The 17,062-nt window shown below is 30.3% G+C and overlaps 1 protein-coding gene across 1 annotated transcript in view; it reads right to left on the bottom strand.

The window, feature by feature from the left end:
- Positions 1 to 2,792: 2,792 nt before the first annotated feature.
- The window catches only part of LOC111631087 (LARGE xylosyl- and glucuronyltransferase 1-like), a 124,120-nt gene continuing 109,850 nt past the window's right edge, over positions 2,793 to 17,062 (bottom strand). Inside the window, exons 17-21 of the mRNA XM_023375278.1 lie at positions 15,549 to 15,704; positions 15,009 to 15,115; positions 14,732 to 14,929; positions 5,239 to 5,337; positions 2,793 to 4,048 (exon numbers count right to left, since the gene is read on the bottom strand). Of these exons, the coding sequence (XP_023231046.1) occupies positions 3,955 to 4,048; positions 5,239 to 5,337; positions 14,732 to 14,929; positions 15,009 to 15,115; positions 15,549 to 15,704 (654 nt within the window). The 3' untranslated portion in view covers positions 2,793 to 3,954. The remainder of the gene's footprint in view (positions 4,049 to 5,238; positions 5,338 to 14,731; positions 14,930 to 15,008; positions 15,116 to 15,548; positions 15,705 to 17,062) is intronic.

Genomic DNA, 17,062 nt, shown 5'->3' with positions numbered 1-17,062 from the left:
TACCGAAAAAGAAGCTTGCAATTTGCTGGAAGCATCGGAAGTCATTTGAGATTTTGGACAGAGGTGTTTGTTGCATGTTGAGATTTTTAATACGCCCTTTGTTTGGCTGGACGCGCGGGGTAATGCTCACACAACGAGAAAAACGCGTAGTTTTGCAAAATTAGCAGCGAGGTCACGTGGGCACGCCGACGAAAACCGAGACAAATTTTTCGCGAAAAAAATCGACGAAAACCGAAACCGACGATAACCGAAGTATTACTGTATAATTTTTATAAGGATATAATTTTAAAATATATATATTCTACTTCTTTATCCTCGCCTTTTCTCATGTTTATATGGGGTCGGCGTTTCCTTCTCGAATACGTTTATTCCATTTCTCCCTATCAAAGGCTTCTTCTCTCTTATCTTTCCAACGCATCTTTGGTCTTCCTCTTTCCTTTTATTACCAGTTTTTCGATCTTCTTTCCAACATAATTGTCAATTGCTTCTTCGCTCTACGTGGCCAAACCACCTCAACCTGCATTCTTGCATCTTCTTGCTCAAGGGGTCCATTTTTACATTTTACATTACATTTAGTGGATAACTCCCTCTGACCTGTAGCATTAAATGCTACTGGCTTGAGGTACTCTTATTTTAATTAACCCTGCTTCGCATATGCTTTGCAGGTCGTTATGATTACATAGCCGCGGTCGTAGCCGCAATACATTAATACCCGACAATTCTATTTTTATTTACATTAATTATATTGTTTTGTTGAGTAAAGTATTTGATATCATTAGTTTGACAATGATCTATGAGAGAAATTTTTATAACAAGTTTTTATAAATTCATTGAAATAATAATATATGTTAACATTATTTATAAGGCTACTTTTCCTAACAGGCCAATTGTAACCTTCTTTATTACAAACTAACTTTAGTTCGTTTCTTATTTTTTCATATTGCATACAGTCAAATAAGATGTGCGTGGGGTTTCACTTACACCACAAATCTGTTTTCATCATCTCGATGATTAAATCTATAATGATATTTCGCAATTTCTCAAATAACCTTAACAGAACCCCTAATAAAATCATTTTTTATTCTATCCTTCATTGACACTCCACACATCCATCTCAACATTCTCATCTCCGTCACCTCCATCTTTCTTTCTTGGGCTCTTGTTATTGCCCATATCTACGCTTCATATAGCATTGCAGGTCTAACAACTGATTTATACAATTTTTCTTTCAGATTGCAGCTAACTTTCTTCTTGCATAACACACAGCTCAGCATCCTCCAGTTCATCCATCCACATTGAATTCTATGCTACACCTCCGAGTTTAATCCTCCTCCTATCTCGACAAATGTCCAAAGATATTTGAAACTCGGAACCAAAGGGAGCGGCACATTTTGGATTTTAATATTACACTCGTCTCTACCATTCAGAGTCATATAAGCTGTTTTTTTTCTGCTTATCTTCATGTCCTTTCTTCCAAAACTTTTCTCCAATCTTCCAATTTCTTCTCAGCCTTGGTTTGGGAAAGTTCACACAGCACAATATCATCCGCAAACAGCATACTCCGATCAGATGTTGCGTTGTCATAACAAAATGAACCAAACTAATTCTAACGAGTGATTATTTATTGTGACATGGTCACAATGCCGGACTGCAATTTTTTGTCACGATGTTCTCAATTCTTTTAGTGGTATCTTGCCCCTGTACATCATACTTTTCCTGTTAGCAATAGAGTCCTGTCGGTCATCTATTCGGAATTTATAGGTCTACAGTATTTTCAAATTGAAGACCAATAATTTTTTATAAACGCGATATTTACCAAAACATACTTCCCACATAGTTCATGCAATCTGTTGCCAAAATATAAACACTTTATTATCACATGATAGCAATTATGCAGATTGATGAAATAAGACAATGCAACACTTCCATGATCTGCCAAGGGAGTGTTGGCATTTGGTGGATGAACGGATGAACGTGAACTGATCAAAACAGATCAATTAAAATTTTTACGTATGTTATATTCAGTTCTATTCTTTCCTTGTTATATATACAAACTTGTGTAAACAACAGTATCAGATATTCTGTACCATTTCCAAACAGAGTACCTTATGAGCTTCAATCTGCTTTTGGATAACCACACCTGCTCTTATATCTAAATATCACCACAGCACAATATAACTTATTTTACGATCATTTTATATTACTACAGTGGCCAAACTGCAACTTGCAAGCCACACGTGGATCTTCTAGACCAGGGGTCGCCAAAAGTGATCTATTATTGGGCCAACATTATTGGGGGGTCGATGAAAGGCTAAAACTTACAAATTTTGAACTGAATATTGCTAATCTTGCCAAGGATTATCAATCTTATCCGTCTCATTGATTGTCAGTTACAAAAATTATTATTAACATATATACAATAAATGTAAAAAATGTAAAATTAAAAGATATACTGTATAATAAAATAGTAAGCTTAGTACCACCAAACAGTTTTGCTTGTAACACAAACTTTTTGCTGGGAGTCGATGTGAGGTTTCGAAAAGTTGTAGGGGGTCGACGATCCCTGTTCTAGACCCTTACTGCCAATCTCGTATAATCACACACATATAATATTGTATAAGTAGCACATCTTGAGTTTATAAAAAGGAATTGTGTAACTATATGAGAGCTGTAATAAGGGCCTATTAGATCTACAGTTTGACCACTGTGGTAACATAAAATCCAATATTTTTGCAATGTATAAAGGTATGTTATTTTTTTGTATAACATAATTAAATAAATGACAAATCAAATTATCAGAAAATGTTTGTTTAATGCCTACTTGATGACACCAGTTTGATCTGATTACATAAATATTATAGTTGCATTCATTTAAAATTGATACTGCTCCTAATTTGTGATTGACATCACAGATGTCACCTCCTGATAAAAAAATCATTTATATTAATTTTGGTTAATTAATATATAATTACATTTTTAAATATAACAATAGAAAATTTCATTTTGCTAATTAAGATAATGTCCTAGAAAGACTGCAGGAATGAAGTGAATAAAATCGACAAAATAAATACGAGTAATAAAAATATTTATAAAGAAGAAAAATTTTAAATCAATATAAAAAAAGAATCACTAATAGTGAGACTAGTTTTATTGGTGCATATAAGTTTTTTCAAGCTTGTACTTTTTTAATTATGATATTTTTCTAACAAAACGAGGATTTCGAAAAGGATAAAGAAGCTTTCAATATTTTTACTGTGTTATTTAATTACAGAGAACATGATTATACGAATTTCCAAATTTTAATTTACAGCATTCAAATGAAAATAAAAGAAAAAGGATATCGATTGTTATATTTAGCATGTATATGCCATACAATGCAGTAAAACCTTGGAAACCATTAGACCACAGATAAGAGATATACTAAGTAATTCAAATAAAACTCCGAATTCGATTTTTCGTGGAAATCTTTCCGTTGGAATACATAAATTAACCATCGAGAACGTACTGCGAGAGGAATAAAATTACTTATTTGTGCAAAATAAAAAATAAAATTAACTTGCTATAAATTAAATATTTCACTCCTAAAAGGAATACTTCGGTATTGGATAACAGTCATAAATTTAACTTCGGTATGGCAGTTATAGAAATAAGTAGCTGCGTTTTGGAAAAACTATTGGGTCGAAAAAAACCACAGTGAAAGGCATTTCTCTTCGAAACTTTTTAGTCCAAATTTGGCATTGGCACAAATGTTTCTTTGATGTCCTATGCTTATAGGACGGACAGAAATGAGATGAGTGATCGTAGATCAAATTCCAGATGATGTTTTCGATGGCACAACAGTTTTTCGTCAGAAGAAAACTCTGACTTATTATCATCGTCATCACTGAACATTGATTGCGACGTTCTGCATCTTGATTTAATTTACTTTTATCTCACAAAATTTTGTCACTGTTGCTACCTTTTAAGTTTTTTCTTTTCGATCGTAAATTGTTTTCCGTATCTCCTGGATAAATCTTTCACAAATTCAGCTTTAAGTATTTTCAAGCATCTGAAAAACAAATTAAATTCTTTTATTGTCGTCATTAATCAGAATTATTTCAAATCAAATATTTAAATATAAAATTAAAACACATATTTCTAATTTAAAAATATAAGAGAGACCTTATTTTAGATTATTTTCAGAACTTGGACAATAATTTTTTTCATTTATCTTAAAAGTAAAGCTTGTATCAGAAGTATTTTTAAATAGATCTAAAAATAATTTTACTTAACATAAAATGTATTCAAGTAATTAAAAAAAACAGGTAAAATTTCAGTTTTAAATGAAGGGTTTGTACCTGGACTCCCCAAAGTTTAGACTCCCTAAAAAACCAAAACAAAGTCATAGAAACTGCTACCTCTAATTGTGATCCTTGATGAGATATTTGACTCTAAAGTTTTTGTGCTGGGTTACTTGTCAAACATGTGATCGGCTTAACAGAACACACAGCCCCATTAAACCTATTGTGCCCGGGAAGTAATTGATGCGATGGCATTTCTTGTCTTATGAGCTTTTAGCCATCTTTAGTAAAGTTGAAAGCAGTCGATTTTCAGTATTGTATTGAAAAATACTTGCAGATTTTTCTACTTTTTAAGTTTTATCTAATTTTAAGGGTCTTAAATTTCCATTAAGGTTAATTTTGGGGACTATGTCGTATCTAGATCATTGGTTCCTTGATTCCTTTGACTTTTTTATTCCTGTGGGTATGACCTACAGCTCTTCTGATAAGGTTGCAACTGCTAAGACATTTAGAGGTGCATTTGTAAAAAAAAAAAAATTGATACTTTTTTCTCTCTTTTAAAGTTTTCATTAAAAAATTTTTTAAATGTTAAGTAAAAAGGTAAAAAGTTAAAATTAATTTCGAACTTTTATTTCATTAAAATACTCTTCTAAGAATGAAGTTGAATAATTCTGAAAAAATTTAATACACCAAATTCTTTAATATTACACGTAATTATTAAATTTTAATTCTAAGTACATTATAAATATATTTTTGTATATTTTTTATTCTATATAGTGATATATTAGAAATATGGAGAATAGAATTTTCTCCCCATAGCAAACACTCATTTACATAAATGTTTGAGGAGAAACAAATAATTTATTTTAAAGATTGCATTTTCATAAGATCATATATGATTATATGATTACTAAAAGAGTATTAAATATTAACTAAATTTTAATGTAATAAATCTTACTTTCTGTACTGTGAACTTGATCTGAATTTAGCAATATCAAAACTTGGTGCATGGGGCATGTGGACAATAAAGGCATTTGGAAGCACAATAAATTCATATCTGAAAAAGAATAAAAATTTTTTAATTTCTATGTTATTTTTCTCCTTAAAAAAATCTGAAACTGTTTACTATTCTGATTCTACATCTTCAATAAATCTTGTAATGAATTTTATTGAGTCACCATTTTTATTTAAATATTTTTAGACTACATTTAAATAGTGAATAATAGTAAATTAAATTCAAGATAAAAATCTTTAAAAAATCAAAAGTCTGTAAATTCCTTTCTACTGAATGCCCAATAAAACCAAGGAAACATTAAATAAGTAAAAATCACATTTTACAAGCAATTATGTATAAACTGAAATCCTCTAAATTTAACTTAATTGTCAATTCTGCTTACTTCATGTTTAAGAGGAATATTTTACAGACTATGAGAACTCTTGTTGGATCATCAATATTTGGTAATTTTACAGATTTATGTCTAGAAATATATGGAATTTCTCATCTTTGAACAATTGAAAAAATGCATCTTGGCATTGTTCCATTAGACAGATAACTTGCTCATTATATGGAATCAGAATGGAAGATTTAGATTTATAGATATGATTAATTTGAACCAGTGGGAATAATTTTAGAGGTGGATCAAGTAAACAAAAGATCTGTGCATTATTTGGATATAGATAATTTTGATTAAAGAAAGAAACCTTCAAATCAAAATAAGTTTATATAGGAAGCCCATGACAATGTCTTTGTACATCTAAGCAATGTCATAAGATTTCTTCTTATACAAGACATTTAGAAATTGAATCTGGAGGAGGATATTTTCATAGATACAAGAAGTTTCAGAGAATTAGATGTTAATTATTAAACAGACACAGAGCAAGACTGATTGAGAATATCTTTGAAGCTACACTGAAACATCTTAGAAGAACCAGACATTCCAAAAAGAAATGAAGGATTCCCAAAAAATCTTTGTCTCTGGATTGTTTGGAACTAAAATAGTCTGTAGCCATATGGAGGGTTTAAATCAACAAATAGTGATGCCATGATGGTCTACAATATTTTATAGGCTAAGGAATGAGAAACAATGTACTGTACATGGAGGCTGTAAAAGCATTAGTAATGTATAAGATTCTTCTCAATGAAGAAGACAAATAAAAAACAAGAAAATGCTTTAAACTACATAGGCAGCATATATTGCCTAGTGTCAATCAGACTACAAAAAGATAGAAATGAATATATAGGTAACCCTGTATAACACGGGAGTTATGTTCCAAAAAAATTGCTGTGTTATATGAAACAAAGAACTACTACGAAAAGGGGAGGTTAGGTTCCAAAAATTAAAAAACATGCTATTATATTTTCATAATTAAGATAAATATCTTTATTAAAATTTTCTTAAGAAGTGATACATATTAATATAAATGAAACAATGTTTTCTTTGTCATCACTAAGAACTATTAACTGAGGGTGTTTTCTTTTTGGCAAGATATCCTTATCCTCTGAGCATTTTTCTGCATTATCTTCAAATCTATGCTCTATCTTTTGCAAAAAATATGTTATTTTAAATTGCTTGCTTTTAGTTAAAAGATCTTTATAAATTTCCTTATATGGTGCTAAGCGCTTATGAAGAATAAAGCAAGTATGGAATAAGGCAAAAAAATCTGGCAAAAGAAAAAGCGATGAGATCTGGCAACACTGAAACAAGTTTTGAGAAGGACCACATGTATTGACAGAAAGCGGGAAAAGAAAATTTACATACTTAAGTACTAATAGTTCACAAAAATTATGCAGGAAAATCTGATAGTGCATACACACTCTAATGAAAAATGTCAAATGAGGTAACTTTTGCACTTAAAAGCTTTATCATGTTTATTGAACTGTTGTATGGGGATTTCCCCAATTTCAAATTACATAAAGTTTGCTTTTAATAGTTTTTATTACTGTACATTTCATGTTGTACGAGGGTTTTACCCAATTCTCGAACCGTGTTAGAGTGAATCCATGCTATAGAAGTGCAGTGTTATACGGGGGTTACCTGTGCATAACAATAGAAAGATAACAATTTTATCAAAGTTTCATCTAAAGATATGTAAATTTTTTAGGATCAAACAAAAATAACATATCCAAATATCCATAATGGCATTTATTTCAGATTTACCCATAATGACATTTATTTCAGAGTTATTAATTTCAATACTACAAGAGTTCTAACTGAATTAAAAAAAAAAAATTTTAGATCTTCAAATATTAGCATTAAGAAATCTGTTGATGACGTGCTTGTGTTTGCAAATGCAAGCATGTCATGAACAGATGATGTAAGGTATTGATTCAATTTCATTTTGTATATTTGTATTTAATTATATTCAGGTTTAAATTTCTTTACTTCATGTTAAATTAATATTATATATTGACATGTAATATTAATGATTGAAAAATTTTAAATTTTTCAAGCAGCTTGTTAATGTCATTTTGTTTGTTTTATGATTTGATTTTAATTTTGATAAATTTAAAGCTGAAATTAAGAATTTCAAAAATATTTTTCTGAAATAAATCATATCCTGACTCTTAAAATAGAGTCAAGTATTTTATTTAGACAGTTTTAAAAATGAGTCATATGAGTCAGTTGAAAATGTTAAAATCAAATTAATAATAAATAAAGTTATTAAAATTAAATATTATTGACACAACAAAGTTTACCCCTGAGCATAGAGTTCCATAACATGTGATACTTTATTCCAACCGAATCCAACAAATCTCCTATCATACTCAGGAATGTCACGTCGTACGACAATGTAGGGTTCAAAATCTGGCTCCCACTGAACACGATACGGAGTCGTCGCAGTACGCCATTTTCCGTAATTTGTAGGTGCATGACCTCGAGTCCAAACATGATATCTATTAAAAATATCTTCTCTGTTTTAAAATGTCCTACTGTTATTTTAAAAATTATATTAGAAAAATATAATATACAAACCTAAATGTAAAAAGTGTACCCATGTCCAGCATGGATAATAGTTCGGCTTTTGATTTGGGAAAGGTAAGTCTATACCGTTGAGTTTCAAATGCTGGAACTATTAACGCCTGTTATAAAATATGTTAAATTAGAAAATAATACTTAATAATCATCTGATAGTTTGATTATATTTATTATAATAATTGTATTTTCGTTTTTTTGGAAGTATTGTTTCTTTTTATTAAAGGAAAGTTGTTTAATTTTTTTAATTCATGCAGAATTTTATCTTCCAGAGAATAGATGCATTTGTATGTAATTTCAAATATATATTTATGTTAGCTATTTAATGGTTAGGCAGCAATTTTCAGATTGCAGACTTACATATTCCCACCATTATCTGCCCTTCATTAATCTTGAGAACAGAGTTAGATAGATCAAAATTTATTGATAATGACTTTTTTCAGTAATTTTTAACTATTCTAAATACTTTTGAATTACTATACTTTTTAACAATCTACAATTTTTTTTTTAAATTAAAATTTATAGGTATAGGAATTTTACCTTTTTTGATGATTCTAAACCCATAGCAGCCACCGACTTCTTTAGGTACTCATAGAGTCCATACATTGGTAAAAAATCAATGTCTGTGAGGAACACGAATGGTGTTGTCACTTGTTGTAAAGCAACATTTCTTAATAAGTTTACTGGATAAAAAGGCTGCAGGAAAGAATAATCGAATATGTCATTTGCAATATGAATGAAAATCAATTGATGAATATAAAACACATTTTCAAAAATAACCTAAATGTCACTAACTTTTTATAATAAAAACAATAAATCCATAAACCCAATTTTTAATAAACAAACATTTTTATACATTTATCATTTTATTATAATAACAAATATTTTTATAATAAAATTATGTTTTAGCAACCAAAATTTGTTTGATAAATAAAACAAATTACACTAGTTCTGAATGCAGCACAAACACAAGTAATTCTGAACTGTTATTTCTAATGCAATTGTTGTTAAAGTAGTTAATAATAATAACAATTATTATTATTTTTAAATGTTTTAAAACAATTCTGTCAATTACACAAAATAATGAAATAATAATTCAAAAGTTAAACTGAAATAATTAGATTTTTGTGTAAATAAAAAAAAAAAAAAATAATAATGTAGTTTAAGTTTAACTATAAGTTTTGTTTATATAATAAAATATACAAAATTATAAGTTATTCAAATACATATTATATATATATACTTCTGTCTACTGTATTGTCTATAATATTTCATATTTAAAATTCAATATAACAGACATTAAAATGAAAACATATAAACAGTTTGGTTATTTCAGCCTATCATTATCACATTTATCGCAATATTCAGATGGTACAAAATGGCATAATTTCATTGGTCACGTAGACACCAATTGAAAATATCTCTTAAATTTTTTAATATGTCATATTTTTTTTTTCTAATGTTAACTCTAAGAAACTGTACCATTCACAGTTGAATATCAAATGGTAATATGCCAACCAACCAAATTTCACATAAAACAGACTAAATATTTAAGTTCAGCACCCTCAAAAACTACTTTAAACATATTTTGTGCTTGCCAGTAATCTTATATTATGTAATTTTCCTATTCGAATGCCATCATAATGCTGATCCAATAGGAAGGAGGGACTATCATGTAAGGGGGTTGAATGTAAGTTTTGTTGCCCTCCTCCTGGAAAAGAGGATGGTCAACGACTATTATTTAATACTGGTCTACCATTAATATTTGAAAAGTTGTCTGTGTTGGATAGGTTATGATGGTCCTGCATGTGATTGAAATTGCTAACCTTAATGTCCAAAAGACTTTATATGACTTGTTAAAATAAAAAAATCTTGTAAAAATGCTAGAATAATTGCTTTTATGTAATAATAGTGTTTAAATTTTGGCAACAGATTGTATAAACTATGTGGGAAGTATGTTCTCACATACTTACCACTTCTATAAACTCAACATAAATATTGAGTTTATAGAAAAATTATTGGGCTGCAATTTGAAAAAAATTATAGACATATAAATTTCAATTGTCATCTGCCTGTTGTCTGTCCTTCTTTAATCTCAAGAAAGGAGTTAGATGAAAGTTGAGATCAGATGTGGAAAACTTAGGGGTAGAAGCCCAAGTTAACTATATACAAACTTCAACTCAAAATTTGCCCCTAAATGGGGTTAGATAGATGACTGGCACAACTCTCTTGCTAACAGAAAAAGTATGATGTAGAGGATCAAGACCACCAGTAAAAGAATCGAGAACATTGTGACAATGTCACAATCAGGGCTGTGGAGTCGGAGTCATCAAAAAATCCGCCGACTCCGACTCCCTTTTTTACTTCTCAACTTATTATATAAAACTGAAAAAGTATTGGAATCATGTCAAATTTGACCCTCTGAGTTTATTGCAAATCTACACATTTGGAGACCTCCTGAACCCAAAAAAATGTCAAATAAAGAAGGAAAATTTGTGTGTGTGTGTGTTAGTGTCTAATTTCTTTATTCTCTGTTATGAGATATTAAACAATATCTCAGAATGGGTAAAGTTTTAGAAACTAAATTTGTCACAGTAGTTTGTGTATAAAGGGGCATTGATGCTATTAAATTTTGATTTTTAATTAAAGGTAGACAGGATGGAGACGTAGAAGGAGTAGTGTCATATCTCCAGTGTGGTTGAACTTAATGACTATTTTACTTCTTAATAACGTTCATAATTTTTTTTTATAAAATTCATCTCTACCTTCAAAATTAAGCTTTTTGTCATTTTATAATAGTACATTAAAACACATTAAGATATTATTGCCTGAGATGTTAGAATATGTATGAGGGCACGATTTAGTTCAACCACTTTGAAGCTTAATAACTCCCATTCAACTTGAATTTAAAAACCACAGAAGTTATTAGGCTTCAAACTGGATAAACAAAATTGTGCCCCAGACACAGTCTAACATTCACATATGAGGGTGTTCAAAAAGTATCAGATCTTTGGTCGGCAAAAATACATTTATTGATTTTGAGGTACAAAACCCTAATCCCCTTCAAAGTAGTCTCCTTGGTAATATATACACTTCTCCCAGTGCTCTTGCCATTGCTGGAAACACTGCTGGAATGCATCTTTTGGAATGGCCATCAGCCGGTCCATTGCATTCTGCATGATGTCTTCTCTTGACTAAAATCAGGTTCCTTTTAGCGGCATTTTCAGCTTGGGAAGTAGCCAAAAGTCACACAGAGCCATATCAGGAGAGTATGGAATGTGACAAACCACAGGAATGTTGTTTGGCAACGAAAGTCTGAATCAGATGCACAGAATGGGCGGGTGCGTTATCATGATGGAGCTGCAAAGTTTTGGTTGACCACAGATCCAATTGTTTCCATCGCATAGCATCACAAAGACGACAAAGGGCCTTTTGGTAGTACTCCTTTGTGATGGTTTGGCCTTGTGGTGCGTACTCAGGATACCCACCGCATGGGAGTCGAAAAAACTGTCAACGTGACCTTGACATTGCTGTGGATCTGCCATGCTTTTTTTTGGCCTCAAGGATCGTCCCCGAAAGCCTGCTGAATCTTGCGAATGGTTTCCACTTGGGTATTGCCAAGCTTTTGGCAAAATTTGATGCAATATCACTGCTCACATTGTTCAGTCATTTTCCAACTTAGTGGAATCCGATGAAAGCTCGCTACACATCCTCACTCATAGGCCGACTGCCAGCGAATGACATTTCCTGCAGGCGGAAAAAAATTCAGGACTGTGCATGACTGTCCCCTCCACAACTCCACCGAAAGAGACCTCCCATGCATCATTGGTTTATGTGGGAAAAATAAAGGTCTGATACTTTTTGAACACCCCTCATATACAGAAAAAGTACTGAATCTTTTGCATATCTTGATATTTCAAGGTGTCCTGAGTCCAAAAATGTAAAAATTTAGAAGTCATTTTTTGACCAATTGCTACACTTTCCCTCTGTTATAAATATTTAAAATAAAAGCCGGAAAAGTAAAAAATTGAATAAACATTTATATATTGACCATGTCATTACTTAGAGGAATCTTTTTGCTTTGGAATAAAAAAAATTTCTATGTTCTATCTTAATAAGAACTCTATTTATTGAATCTTTCATTCTAATGTCACGTGATGACATCAGAATTTCTGAGTTTATTTTGGTAACACTCTGCCCTCGTCAGAGTCAGAGTCGAATGGTAAGGCAAAGTTGGAGTCAAAGTTGGTAGATTTTACATGACTCCACAGCCCTGGTCACAATATATAATCACTCATTAGAATTATTAGAATCACTCATTAGAATGGTTTATTTGGTTATGGTAATGCAACATGTGAGCAATCTGCCAAGGTAAATGCATCCAAGGAAGACTTTTATGGGAAGCTGTGCTGTATTTTGGTGTTACTAACATAAATAAAACCCAGAAAACTGCATGTGATCAGAAAACCCACTGGCCATGTCCAAACTCACAACTAACTAACTACCAGAGTTCGGTGGTTTTATCTACTCGGCTATAGGAGGGCACATATTGGAATTAAGAAAGTACCATTCAGAAATGAAAAAACCTGGGATGGTAGATGTGGAAAATTAAATACTTATAGACTTTTCAAAGCGAAAGTGTTATGCTGTAAAACAGGCAATGTCTCAGTAATGATGTAGAGCTTGTATTTCATGCTATATCATTGTCGCAGTAATTAAGTCAATATAATATATATTTCTTAAAATTATATCTCTTTTCATAAGAATTATATTTAGTTTATTATTTTGTTAAATTTTTTGCCAATAGATGGTGCTATGTGTAAATCAACAAATGGAATGTAGATAGAAATTAACTGATTTATAGAAATCCAATTGATATTTTGGGGTGGAATGTATGATATTATCTAAGTTATAAGTATAAGTATCTAAGTTGCTGAGTTTCGTAGCAATTGATCAAATAGCCTAGGCCATTCGACCAATTGTTATGAATTGCATACAAATAAAGAAACATCCTCATTTATATATATAGATAATTATAAATATTAAGTAATAAGTATAATTAAAACTTACACCATCTCTATACACAATATGATATCCCACATTTTTTCTTTTTCTTAATACTTCTGATGTAAGAGTATAACTAAGGAATTGTTGAACTTCAGAATCAGACATATAAAGTGCTAAACTTACTGGACCTAAAAGAGAACAAAAAATATACAAAAATTCATCATCATCTAATTTGTATTTTCAAATGTAAAAATTATTTATATTAAAAAAAATAAACAAAAATTAAAATATTTTAATATACTAAAACTGATTTTAGAAGGTAACAGATTAAAATTAATCACAAATGCAATCTTAAATAATTTTTTAATAAAATGACTTTCATAAAAATAACATATAAAACATTTCTATGTTAAATTTACAAACTCATTACACTTTTTATAAATATTAATTCCCAATTTCATATCTTATCTATATGATTTAAATCACTGAAAAATGTATCAATGTTTTTTATGTGGATGAGTCAAAACAAACAGATTAAAATTTTATGTCAAAAAGTATAGGCTAGAGACTTTTTGATCTATAGGGACCTTGAATAAGTTCTCGCTGTTTTTTTTGTGAAAATTAACACTTTATTTTAAAAAAGTCATAAAAAACATGTCACTGTAAGTATTGTCCATCGCTAGCCACTATTTTCTCCCATTGTTCTGGCAGCATTTGAATTCCACGTCGGAAAAACAATACGTCTTTTGAGGCTATCCGAGAGTCAACCCACTTTTTGGCATCTTCATAAGAATGGAAGTGCTGCTCAGTCAGGCCATGTGCCATCGATCAGAACAAGCAATAATCAGAAGGGGCAATGTCTGGTGAATACAGCGAGTGGGGTAGGACTTCCCATTTAAGCATTTCCAAATAGGCTTTCACCGGTTGTATAACATGTGGCTGAGCATTGTCATGTTGCAAAATCACTTTGTGGTGTCTCTGCTCGTATAGCAGCCATTTTCCCTTCAATGCTTGGCTCAAACGCATCAATTGTAGTCAACAGCAATCTCCCGTGATGGTTTTGTTTGGTTTGAGCAGCTCATAATAAACTACACCTAGCTGATCTCACCAAATACAGAGCAGAAGCTTCAAACCATGGATATTCAGCTTTGCTAATGATGTTGATGCATGGCTGCACGATTTTCTACGCTTAGGGTTATTGTAGTGTATCCATTTTTCATCGCCCCTCACTCATAGGCCGACTGCCAGCGAATGACATTTCCTGCAGGCGGGAAAAAATTCAGGACTGTGCATGACTGTCCCCTCCACAACTCCACCGAAAGAGACCTCCCATGCATCATTGGTTTATGTGGGAAAAATAAAGGTCTNAGTTTTAAAAATGAGTCATATGAGTCAGTTGAAAATGTTAAAATCAAATTAATAATAAATAAAGTTATTAAAATTAAATATTATTGACACAACAAAGTTTACCCCTGAGCATAGAGTTCCATAACATGTGATACTTTATTCCAACCGAATCCAACAAATCTCCTATCATACTCAGGAATGTCACGTCGTACGACAATGTAGGGTTCAAAATCTGGCTCCCACTGAACACGATACGGAGTCGTCGCAGTACGCCATTTTCCGTAATTTGTAGGTGCATGACCTCGAGTCCAAACATGATATCTATTAAAAATATCTTCTCTGTTTTAAAATGTCCTACTGTTATTTTAAAAATTATATTAGAAAAATATAATATACAAACCTAAATGTAAAAAGTGTACCCATGTCCAGCATGGATAATAGTTCGGCTTTTGATTTGGGAAAGGTAAGTCTATACCGTTGAGTTTCAAATGCTGGAACTATTAACGCCTGTTATAAAATATGTTAAATTAGAAAATAATACTTAATAATCATCTGATAGTTTGATTATATTTATTATAATAATTGTATTTTCGTTTTTTTGGAAGTATTGTTTCTTTTTATTAAAGGAAAGTTGTTTAATTTTTTTAATTCATGCAGAATTTTATCTTCCAGAGAATAGATGCATTTGTATGTAATTTCAAATATATATTTATGTTAGCTATTTAATGGTTAGGCAGCAATTTTCAGATTGCAGACTTACATATTCCCACCATTATCTGCCCTTCATTAATCTTGAGAACAGAGTTAGATAGATCAAAATTTATTGATAATGACTTTTTTCAGTAATTTTTAACTATTCTAAATACTTTTGAATTACTATACTTTTTAACAATCTACAATTTTTTTTTTAAATTAAAATTTATAGGTATAGGAATTTTACCTTTTTTGATGATTCTAAACCCATAGCAGCCACCGACTTCTTTAGGTACTCATAGAGTCCATACATTGGTAAAAAATCAATGTCTGTGAGGAACACGAATGGTGTTGTCACTTGTTGTAAAGCAACATTTCTTAATAAGTTTACTGGATAAAAAGGCTGCAGGAAAGAATAATCGAATATGTCATTTGCAATATGAATGAAAATCAATTGATGAATATAAAACACATTTTCAAAAATAACCTAAATGTCACTAACTTTTTATAATAAAAACAATAAATCCATAAACCCAATTTTTAATAAACAAACATTTTTATACATTTATCATTTTATTATAATAACAAATATTTTTATAATAAAATTATGTTTTAGCAACCAAAATTTGTTTGATAAATAAAACAAATTACACTAGTTCTGAATGCAGCACAAACACAAGTAATTCTGAACTGTTATTTCTAATGCAATTGTTGTTAAAGTAGTTAATAATAATAACAATTATTATTATTTTTAAATGTTTTAAAACAATTCTGTCAATTACACAAAATAATGAAATAATAATTCAAAAGTTAAACTGAAATAATTAGATTTTTGTGTAAATAAAAAAAAAAAAAAATAATAATGTAGTTTAAGTTTAACTATAAGTTTTGTTTATATAATAAAATATACAAAATTATAAGTTATTCAAATACATATTATATATATATACTTCTGTCTACTGTATTGTCTATAATATTTCATATTTAAAATTCAATATAACAGACATTAAAATGAAAACATATAAACAGTTTGGTTATTTCAGCCTATCATTATCACATTTATCGCAATATTCAGATGGTACAAAATGGCATAATTTCATTGGTCACGTAGACACCAATTGAAAATATCTCTTAAATTTTTTAATATGTCATATTTTTTTTTTCTAATGTTAACTCTAAGAAACTGTACCATTCACAGTTGAATATCAAATGGTAATATGCCAACCAACCAAATTTCACATAAAACAGACTAAATATTTAAGTTCAGCACCCTCAAAAACTACTTTAAACATATTTTGTGCTTGCCAGTAATCTTATATTATGTAATTTTCCTATTCGAATGCCATCATAATGCTGATCCAATAGGAAGGAGGGACTATCATGTAAGGGGGTTGAATGTAAGTTTTGTTGCCCTCCTCCTGGAAAAGAGGATGGTCAACGACTATTATTTAATACTGGTCTACCATTAATATTTGAAAAGTTGTCTGTGTTGGATAGGTTATGATGGTCCTGCATGTGATTGAAATTGCTAACCTTAATGTCCAAAAGACTTTATATGACTTGTTAAAATAAAAAAATCTTGTAAAAATGCTAGAATAATTGCTTTTATGTAATAATAGTGTTTAAATTTTGGCAACAGATTGTATAAACTATGTGGGAAGTATGTTCTCACATACTTACCACTTCTATAAACTCAACATAAATATTGAGTTTATAGAAAAATTATTGGGCTGCAATTTGAAAAAAATTATAGACATATAA

Source organism: Centruroides sculpturatus, unplaced genomic scaffold (assembly GCF_000671375.1).
Source record: "Centruroides sculpturatus isolate CEXI.00-Female unplaced genomic scaffold, Cexi_2.0 scaffold671, whole genome shotgun sequence".
Taxonomy (NCBI): Eukaryota; Metazoa; Arthropoda; class Arachnida; order Scorpiones; family Buthidae; genus Centruroides; species Centruroides sculpturatus.
Note: the sequence above shows the minus strand (reverse complement) of the source record. Positions and strands in the feature narration are given on the sequence as shown.